The 10681-nt window shown below is 53.1% G+C and overlaps 1 protein-coding gene across 1 annotated transcript; it reads left to right on the forward strand.

The window, feature by feature from the left end:
• Positions 1–5495: 5495 nt before the first annotated feature.
• On the forward strand, positions 5496–10681 carry LOC137442757 (sushi domain-containing protein 3-like). Its single transcript, XM_068141727.1, has 5 exons — positions 5496–5771; positions 7846–8034; positions 8255–8390; positions 9554–9727; positions 10394–10681. The coding sequence occupies exons 1-5, from the start codon at positions 5594–5596 to the stop codon at positions 10626–10628; spliced, it is 912 nt and encodes a 303-aa protein (XP_067997828.1). The 5' UTR covers positions 5496–5593; the 3' UTR covers positions 10629–10681.

Genomic DNA, 10681 nt, shown 5'->3' on the forward strand with positions numbered 1-10681 from the left:
GTGGTATAGTAGAAGAGTGACATGGAGACCTTGCACCAAAGAAACCTGCTGTCATCTTTCTAGAGGACAGTTTGCTCTTCCACAGATCCAGCCCTGGTTGGTTTATATGAAGGATGGACTAGCAAGAGAGCTAAGCAAGTGACTTGCAAGGAGTAATTTAGTCAAAAGATACCACTGTGTTTTACACTGGTATTACACTAAATTTGACACTAAATTTAACAGTGTGCCACTGTGTCCTTCTCTCTGTAGAACCTTCTGCAAGCAAAGAGAATCACCCATGGCCACTGACCTGTGTTCAGTAGTGGAAATTCAGATTCTGCAGAAAAGTTCTGCAGTGCTCACTAGCGGACCTGAGTGAGCCCAGGGCTTTCAGTCTTGGCCCACTCCCGTGGACAACCACTGCTTTTCATGAGAAATAGGATCCCATCACTTCAGTGCAGCCCAAGGCAGCACACTGCGAGGTACTTGGGGTATGCAACAAAGTTTACCTGCAAGAATGTTTGATTAAAACACAGCAAGGAAATAAGCACCACTGAAGCTGTCGAGGGTGAAGGCTGGGCTGGCCATTAAACAAGTGACAGCTGCTCTCTTGTTAACCTCCTCCCTTCCCAGAAAGGGAAGCAAAAGACAGTAAGGGAAAGAGACTCAGGGGTTGAGAAAACAAACTAAAAATGAAACAGTAACAATAAAGAGAAAACATAACAATACCAACACCAAAACAATGAAATACACACAACAGCAATAGCAGAGTCCCCCAGAGTCCAGACTGGACTCTGCAGCAGCAGAAGGGAACCAAATTCAGGGACTGGATTCAGGGATGCAAGGTTTGAGATCAAAGGCAAAAGGACAGACACAGTCCTCCTTGGATGCTGGCCACAGAAGAAGAGAACTCTTGTGATCCCTCAGCTTTCCGTGGAATGGACACAGAGTGGAACACCTTATTGGTCAGGCTGGGGTCACCTGTTCTGTCTGCTCCTCACTGCAAGTGCAACCTTTTCACTTACAACCCCTTTACTTATGGCACTCTAATGTGGCACACAGGATGCAACCTTGGCTTCTATTGGAGCAAGCATAAGCAAGAGGCTTTCTGCCTACCACCCCATAGTAGTAACTCTAAACATCATGTATTATCCAATCTAGAAGCAGACACTGCAAAAAGAAGCTGTTGAGCCCAGAAAGTGTGGTCACCTAGAGGAGACTGAGCTGAAAAGTACGGTCTCTGGAGGAAGAATTGGTTCTGTTCTAGCTTTTACCAGGACTGAATAAGAATCCCTTAAAGAGTCTGGAATCCTTGCTTTCTATTTTGGCAGCAGGATCAGAGTGCAGAGTCCTAGACAATTAACCTGTGTGCTTCACCTTTCCCCTTCCACCTCTCTCAGTCACCTTTTCTCCTCCACAGGACCTGCCATACAAAGACACCCAAAGCTTTGAGGCACACAGCTACATCCCCATTGCCTAAGCAAAAGTTGTCCTAGGGAAGCCACAGACAGCCACTCAGACAGCAATGCCCAGCTGGCTGAGTTGTGGCAGGACCCCTGCAGAAGCTGTTCAGCAATCTCAGGGAGTTTCCCCTGACCCAGTCCCTTCTTCTTTCCTCCTGTCAGAGTTCACCCAGCTGCACCACAGCCCTGCCCTGCGATCCCATCGCTGCCAGGGCAGTACATCAGTCCCAGGGGATAAGGGGCTGCTCCTGCCCACTGTGTCCAGCCCTCATGCAGGCCAAGCCATGGGGTGCACTGTGACCAGGCAGAACACCACAGAGCCTTTTCTGTTTACCCTTGCAGTTCATCTACCTGTGCTTCTCCAGGAACCCTTCTGTGGACATCCTCCCATCACAAGGTGGAAGACAGGTGCTTGCTCTTCTCTGGGGCTGGTGACTTTTGGTGTCAAAGGAGCACAATAACAAACTGCAGAGCTGACAGGGGCTGTGCCAAAACCTGCAGAATGGTGTGAGGGTGTGGGCCCTACCAGGATGGACAAAAACCTACAGGAGGTTAAAGGAGAAATCCCCTAAGTGTCATGTTGATGCCAACACACCTCTGCTTGGCAGTGTGTGCCACGGGACATGCTGCTTTCTCAGGCCAGGCACACCAGCACAAGGATGGGATGAGGTGGCACCATCCCAAGGGCCAGGGACATCCTGGTCTGATCAGGCTGTGGGAGAGAAGACAGGAGAGACAGTGTGCCAACTTTGAGACTGTAGAGCAGGGGCTGGAGGAGAAAATTGTCCAGGCCAAGGTGACACTTATGCAGGTGTGTGTGTGAGAGAGGAACACTTTTGCAGAAGGGGTATTTAAAAGGTTCAAAAGGACACAGAGGAAAGTAGGGGAAAATGCCACCACGGCACAGCAAAGCATCATCCCTAAGTGGATACCCCAGGGAGCCATCAGGGAGATCTGAGCGCAGCTGCAGAAAACCTTTGAGCCTGATTTGAAAGCCATCAGCTGAGCCTTGCCTTGCAAGCTGCTGTTGTAGAGGAGCAGCCCTCGAAGGAAATCACCCAGAGATGGTCTGCTGGGAAGTTGGAAGTCCCAGGCCAAGACTCTGGAGCTGGGAGAGCTGCAGCACCTTGGCCACTCTAGCTCCCTGCTAGGTCCCTGATCCTTCTTGCCTTCCCCACAAGGAAAGGGCTCACTGAGCCAGGGCAAAGACATGCTCCTCTCCCGAGCCCAGGGTCACCCCCTGCGTGCACAGCCTGGTGCCTGGCCCCTCAGCTCTGCAGAGGCAGCAGCAGTGGGGAATGCTGTTGAAATCCCACCCCGGGAGGATATTGAATTGGCGATAATAAGCCCCTTTATCTCTCTCCGCCCCAGGAATAGCTCTTAAGAGCATTAGCAGAGGCATAATCCACATCATCTCCTCAGCATTTTGAGCACATGCTCCAGCGTGGCTGCTGTGTCCCTGGGGTTCTGCTGAGCCTGTTCATTCCCCAGCACATGTGACCAGACCGAGAGCCGCTGGCCCCTCCGGAAGGCCACGCTTGCCGCACGTGCTTGCTCCGCAGCACTGGGACACAGCCAGCAGGAAGGAGGGGGACAGTGGGCACTGTCTACCCACTGTGGTAGAGCCAACTCATAAGCCCTGGCTGGAAAAGGTACATGGGACCTGAGCTCAGGCTCAGCAGAAAGGCCAGTTCAGGCTTGGTCCCATCTGACTGGATGGCTACATCCCCAGTGCCCACAGGCTTGCCTGCACCACAGCTCCTGGCTGCCAAGGATTGGTCTTGGCACCCTGTACTCAGCACTGGTGAGGCTGCACCTCGAATACTGCGTTCAGTTTTGGGCTCCTCACTACAGGAAGGGTATTGAGGTGCTGGAGCATGTCCAGAGAAGGGTAACAAAGCCAGCAAAATGTCTAGAGCTGATGAGAGGCAGCTGAGGGGACTGGGGGTGTTTGGCCTGGAGCCAAGGAGGGTCCCTGCATTGCTCTCTACAACTCCCTGAAATGAGGTTGTAGTGAGGTGGGGGATGGTCTCTTCCCTCTAGTATCAGGCAATAGAAGAAGAGGCAAGGGCCTGAAATTGTGCCAGGGGAAGTTCAGGTTGGATATTAGGACAGATTTCTTGCCTGAAAGAGTGGTCAGGCATTGGAACAGGCTGCCCAGGGAGGTGGTGGAGTCACCTTCCCTGAAGGTGTTCAAGAAACCCGTGGACATGGCACTCTAGGACATGGTTTAATGGCCATGGTGGTCTTAAACAGGTGTTTGACTCTCTGATCTTAGAGATCTTTCCAACCAAAACAATTCTATGATTCTTTGATTCCATGACTGTGTTTGCAGCCAGGGCATGCCCCGAGGCTGGCTCTGCTGTCAGCATTATGCTCTTAGCCCAGCCTGCCCCAGAGCTTGCCTTTGTTGCACAAACAGCTAAAGCCCTGCAGTCTAAAGGGGAAAGGGAGGAATGGGGGAGAGAAATCAAAACCAAACCAAACAAACCAAAGCAAGAAATCAGCAATATTCACTGAGCTGGGGAGGACACCCCCTCCTTCAGCCCACTCTCCAAGGAGAGCCAAGGAAAGCTCACTATTTAAGAAGGATTAAGCAGGAGGGAGAAGAAATTAAAGTTGGTTTTGAGTGAGATTATTATGAGTCATGGGAGGCTGAAGCAGGTTTTCCTGAGAAAGCAACTAAATCCCTTGGAGAAAAGCCCAGAGAACTACCAGCACAGCCAAAACAAGTGTCTGAGAGTTGGATGGACAGACAGACAGAGTAGGATTAAGGTGTTCCAAGGTCCATAGGCTCACAGAGGTGACAAGAAACTTCTGCAAGTGCAAGGAGGGCTGGAGCACTGCTCAGCCACCCTGGATATGAGCAAGAAGGGCCCCAGGACCAGGGAGGGACCATAATCAAAATTCAGCCACTGCCCAGCCTTGCAGCTCCCCTCCTTGCTGCACACCCTCTTGGCTGTGTGTCTGAGATGGGAAGGAACAGGGGCTTTATTTCATCTGACATTTTCATTTGCACTTCATGAGCTCAATCACACTAAGAATCCTGTTTGGGTTTACAAACAGGAGCTGCCCACACATCCAAGGCAACATTTTGTCCCTCTAGACCCACTCAGGCAGTCACGCTCAGTCAAATCCTGGGCTTCAAGCCTGATATCTGCAGTAACTCCCAGGTTACCTCAGGACAGACAAAGAGAAGCAGGAGAGGCAGAGCAAAAGAAGCTCCAGGGGATTCAAAGAAGGTAGAAGATAGCCAGAGAAGGAGATGCTCCAAAAACTGCCAGGAAGCCCTGCTGGTGACACAGACACCAGCACTGTGTGCTGGCCACTGGGGATAGCCTCAGCATAAAATCATTGCCTGCTCCAGAACGCCTGGATCTCAAGAGCTCAGGTAACATGGGGCACCTCACCTCTTCCTGGGTGCACACAAGGGAACAAGTGGGTAGGGACAACCTGTGTCCCAGGAAGTAAGAGCTGGTCTCTACTACAGCCTCTCCAGCTATAAACCATCATAAAACATCAGGACCTGAAGTGACAGGCAAAGGGAAGCTGTGCAGAGGGAACCCCAAGGCAAAACAGATTTCTCTGTGGTTCCTGCAGCAGCAAAACTGTTGGAGTTGCTGCTATCAAAACCTTTTGATTTCTGTGGCTCATATCCCACCCTGCTTCCAGTTACAGATATCAGCACTAGACTGTGGCAAGAGGGAAGAGATGAGAATGGGAGCATCTGCAGCTCAGCAGTGAGTTCAAGTATGGATTTGGGCAGGTAGAGAAGGAGAATGAAGGTGCTTGGTGTGCAGTTTCAGCACCCAAAGAGATGATTACAGCCAGTCCCTCCAGGAGGGAGCTGTAAAAGACGGATCCTAAGTGCTTGCTGCTGCTTCTCAGTCCCTTTCCCATGCCTGGTTTCTCTGAGGGGCTTCAGAGCCGCTCAGCCGAGCGGCCAGAGCAGGGCTGGCAATGCCGGGAGCAGGGACGTGGGGCTTGTGCCGACACAGAGGAGAGGCAAGCCCTGGGGGGAGAGCAGCTGCTGGCTTTGCTGCTCAAGGCTTAATGCCCTAAGAGGCCAGCTGACTGCTGCTCAGAAGCAAAGGGAAAAGGCAGGCACTCTGGACAGCCAGACACCCAACCATGCTGCGTTTCCCCAAACCATGACGGGACAAAGGCTTGGGACATGCATCGCCCTTTGCCTGCTGCCTTGGAGCTGCCTGAGCTTCGCCTGCGGTGAGGCTGCTGGGCCCACGACCGCCTTGCTTGGGGCAGGACACGGCAGGAAGCGGCTGCCCAGAGACGCTGCCAACGGGACCTACATGCACAGCAACAGCTCAGGTACTGCGGCGAGCCAGCGCTCGCCTCTGCTCCTGCCCCGCTGCTTGGGGCCCCACCATGCAGGCACTCGAGGTGAAGGGCGTGTGGGGTGTGCTGATAATGGCATGATGGTGCTTCATAGGAGCCATAGGGCGTTGTAGGCTCCTCAGTGTCACAGCAGCTTCTGAGACCTGGGAGAGATGTCTTGCCAGAAGCAAAGCAGTTCGGCAAGGGGAGGAAATGTAGCACTTGACTGTCCTCCTGTGAGAGTAAAATTCTTGCCCATGCTAGCCTCCATGCATAGCATGATGGCCCAGCTCCTTGTCCAGACTATGGGCACACTGAACACAGCCCCTGTGCCCAAGGGATGAGTTGGGCTCCTTTGGAAGAAATAAGGATGCAGATTGTTTTAAAACCACAAGCTACAAGGATGAGTAGGGGACTCACAGCTCCCCTGTGAGGAAAGACTGAGAGACCTGGGGCTGTTCAGTCTTGAGAAGGCTGAGAGGGGCTCTGATCAATGTCTATAAATAGCTGAGGGGTGGATGGCAGGTGGAGGGGGGCCAAGCTCTTTTTGATGGTGCACAGCTTGAACAGGGAAGATTTCACCTCAACATGAGGAGAAACTTCTTCACAGTGAGGGTGACAGAGCCCTGGCGAAGGCTGCCCAGGGGGAGTGTGGAGTCTCCTTCTCGGGAGACTTTCAAAACCTGCCTTGGATGCACTCCTGTGTGGACTACCCTGGGTGATCCTGCTTTTGGCAGGGGGGTTGGACCCACTGATCTCCAGGTCCCTTCCAACCTCTAACACTCTGTGATTCTGTCATCTCCAGCTGCTTAGGGCTTTTGTTTGTTTGTTTGTTCTGTAAACCACTTTCTAGAGCCCAGCACCTGCTGTTGGTCAGCAAGTGGGACAGGGCTTCAGGGTTGCGTGGGGTGAACACCCAGCCAGTGCAGGCAGCCAGCACAGAGCAGCCCACACCACACCAGCAAACTCTTCACCTTCCCCAGCCTTTGTGAACTGTCTGCTGTTTCCAAAATGCCTCTTTGAAACAGTCCCTGGACCACCTTATCTCCAGATCATGGGGAAGGATGGTTGGGTAAAGTGCCAGCCAGTGCTGGACACCTAAACAGTGCCACAGATCCAGTCCTGGCACTACTGCATTGACTCCTATCAAAATCTCCACTACCTGCTCACAGCACTGCTGGATTTGGGAAAAGTCTGATCTTGCTCAGCCCAATTTGTTTCTTGTCAGCCTCTCTGGGGGGTGCTGCCTGTCATCTCAACAGAAGCAGAGGTAAACCAAATCTCTCTCTTGTATTAGCTTTGCTGCTGTGCTCAGAATTTCCCTCTGAAGTTCCCCCTGAGATAGACAAAGCACATCTCTGCCTGTGGGCTTTAAGCTTGGTTTGAAGAATTGATCAAAGTGTTTTCCTTTAATGGAGGATATTGGTACCTGTGATACCTGTAACATAAGAATCCAGTTATCCACATTTTTGCTGTCCTGGCTTATCTAGTGATTTTTTGCAAGCACACACAGGCTGGCTCTTACCAGGTACTAGCAAGCTGGAAGGAGAACAGCACTAAAGATGCAAAGGGTGCAGTGCAAAAAGGATTGTCAAGGCAGGGTAGATCTAAGCAGGATAACTGAGTAGCTCTGAATAGTTGTGAGTAACAAAGAATTAAAGGCAGGGATGGAAAATGGATCTCTCTACAGCAGAGAGTAGTATCCTTATTGCTTTGAGCTCCAGCCAACAATATCCTCCCAGAATACTGGGGTATTAAATAACCCCTCTGTCTTCTTCCTTTCCTTCCTCAGTGTTGCTCTCTGAACACCACTGCTATCCTATACCTTTCCAGACCCTCTCCCGCTGTTCAGTAGCTGCTCACATTGCGGAGCCTGCAATCAGAAGACTTAGTTTCCAGATGAAGCCTCCAGACTTCCCTGCAATTCTCCTTTAGAATTACTCAAACCCAAGGCTCACAGACTTGCAGGACCTGCAGAAGCAACAACAGGGACGGGGCAGCCTTTTCAACAGCATCGCCAGTGGGGGCTTTTTCACCACCTGCACTTAATGTCTCCCCTTCTCCCCAGCCCCGTGCACGGCTCTCTCCCCACCGCGCTACGGATACTACTACGTGGAGAGAGGCTCGGGCGTGTCCTTGGGCTCAGTGCTCGTGTACTGGTGCCAGGAGGGATACCAGCTGGTGGGCAGCCAGAGGCTCTCTTGCCTCCGCCGGGAGAGCGCTTCGTCCTGGAGCCACCCTCCGCCCCTCTGCCAAGGTAAGGAACCCACCGGCGTGCCCCAGCCCCTGCAGTCGCCACCAAATAGCTAACTTGGGATGGGAGGCTCAGCCACCAGCCCTCGCATGGGGTTTTGCTCGCTGTGGCCAAGCCGGAGAGGGCAACTGGGGTTCCCCAGCTACCCTAACAGGGGACAGCAACGGCCGAGCTTGATGTGGTAAGTGGTCATCACCGCTCACCGGCCCCGCTCTGCCCGCAGCAGCCTCGCAGCCCTCGGTCGCCGGCTCCCGCGCAGCCGTGGCCGCTTCGCTACTGAGCGGCGCCGTGATCCTGGTGCTCTCCGTCGCCTTCGCCGTCTGCTGCTGGCGGGACAGGGCGAGGAGGAGCCGCGGGGGGTGAGTATGGCGATGGGGAGCAGTGGGGTGGGCGAGGGGAGACGGTAAGGAGCCGCTGGAGCCTAAGGAGAACCGCTGCTGCCATCTGCTGAGGCACAGCAGCGTGGATCGCGCCCACTCGGGACAAGGCACCTTGTGACCCACCTCTGCCCCTGCACCACCCTCTCCGTTCACACATGTGAAACACATCTGCAGCTTGGTGTGAAGGGAGACCCTGCTCCAAGGAGAAGGTGCTTGGCCCCGATGAGGACACTTGGGCTTTGCAAGGGGTCCTGGCCAGGAGGATGCTGCTGGGGATCACACAGAGCTTGGTGATCTACTAAAGCTCCTCCATAATGGAGCAATGGGAGGGTAATGGACAGTGGGAATAGCCCTTTTCTGAGGCTAAGCTCAGGACAACAGTGTGTGCACAGCACGAGGAGAGGAGGAATATCCTCCTCTGGGAAGAACCAAGAGAGAAACTGTGGTGGGGAACAGGGTGGTGAACAGAGGTGTCACCAGCAGCATCTCTGCAGCAGCACTTCCCTGTTTTCCTGGCCTACAATCCATCAGGACCTCTTTGGTTTTGGTAGCAATGGTACCCTGAACAAGGGTGACAGGGGCCATGCGGGAGCCTACCTAGGATGTAGATTTAACCAAGAGCCTAATTCCTTACTGTGAGAAATCCACAAGCACAAGGAATGGGAAAACAACCAAACAAAATACCCTTCCACCCCAAACAAAAACAAACAAAACCACCACCACCATCCCCCCTAAAATCCCCCAAACCACCAACCAACTAACCAAATCAAACCAACAACCAGAAGAAACCCAGCCAACCAAAAAGAAAAAACAGAATGACACAACCCCTCACAACAACAAGGGAAAAGAACTCAGGTTTTCAGCAGGCATCATCCCTTCTTCTCCCTGATGGCCTGTTCTTCCATCACACTGGCTGGTGGTGCTTCACTGGTCCAGCCTCACCAGCACCCCTTTTCTGCAGGGCTAAAACAACTTCATTGCTTTCCCCCTGGGGATGGAGGGAAGGGGTTAAAACTACTCAGGTGACAACCTTGGTTTAGGATACACACCCCAAGTCTTTCCAGGGATGTCAATGAAAAAAGCCAGCCCACCAAGTGCAAAGCAAGCATGGGCATCTCTCTCTCTCTCTCTCTAATCTGCAGGCAGCAGCACAGGAGGAAAGCCAGATGGGTACGTGACCCCTCCACCCCTGAGAGGGGCAGGAATGCTTTTGGGAGGCTGAGGCACTACCACCGGCGTGATTACCATCTCTCAGCCCTTTCCAGCTCTGTGTTCCCAGGGGCATTTGCAGGCTGCAATAACCTGGCTTTCCAAAGGTACCTCTCAGCCCCAGTGCTGGCACTGCACCCCTCTCACCCAGTTCCTCAGGCAGAGGCAAGAACCACACCCAGACCACCTGGAGGCAAGGGCAGCCAGATGTAAAAGCCTGCCTCGCCTGGGCATTCAATCCCCTGCCTCACCCTCTTACCTGCTCCCTACCTAGTGCCAGACAGCAATGAAACCCTTGTTCCAGCTTTTTTCCAAGAGGAAGGTGAACCAGAGGGCCAGGGCTCCCCTTTCATAGAATCACAGACTAATGGTATTGTTTCTACTGGAAAAGCCCTCGAAGATCCTCAAGTCCAACCATCAACCTAACACCACCATGGCCATTAAACCACATCTCAGAGTGCCATGGCCACACATTTCTTCAACACCTCCAGGGATGGTGACTCCACCACCCCCCTGGGCAGCCTGTTCCAATGCCTGACCACTCTTTCCTCGAAGAATTTTTTCCTCATATTCAATCTAAACCTCCTCTGGCACAATTTGAGGCCCTTTACTCTCATTCTATCACCTGATACTAGTGAGAAGAGACTGACCCCCACCTCACTACAACCTTTCAGAGAGTTGTAGAGAGCATCAGCATCTCCTGGGTGGGCTGTGGGATCCCATCACCACTGCAGCCCTCTCTTACTACTACCTCCCTCTCTTGTTTTTCCCAGGGGCCCCGAAAACCTGCCAAAGCTGCCCCTGCGGAGCTGGCACCCCGAGGCCTTGCCCCAGCTGGTGTTACAGCCTGGCACAGCGCCCATCACCGCCTTGCCCGGCCAGCCGCCCCGCAACATCCTGCTACCTGCTGTGCCCTGCCATGCTGACCTGCCCAGAGACCCTCTCCCCCTCTACTACAGAAGCTATGAGGAACACAAGGTCTTCAAGAAGTTTGGGAGGCCAGGATGAAAACTTCAACTGCTACTTAACTTCCCCCCTCCCCACCCCCTTTAATCTTTTAA

Source organism: Melanerpes formicivorus, unplaced genomic scaffold, assembly GCF_026170545.1.
Source record: "Melanerpes formicivorus ecotype bairdi unplaced genomic scaffold, bMelFor1.0.p_v2 SCAF_8, whole genome shotgun sequence".
NCBI lineage: Eukaryota > Metazoa > Chordata > Aves > Piciformes > Picidae > Melanerpes > Melanerpes formicivorus.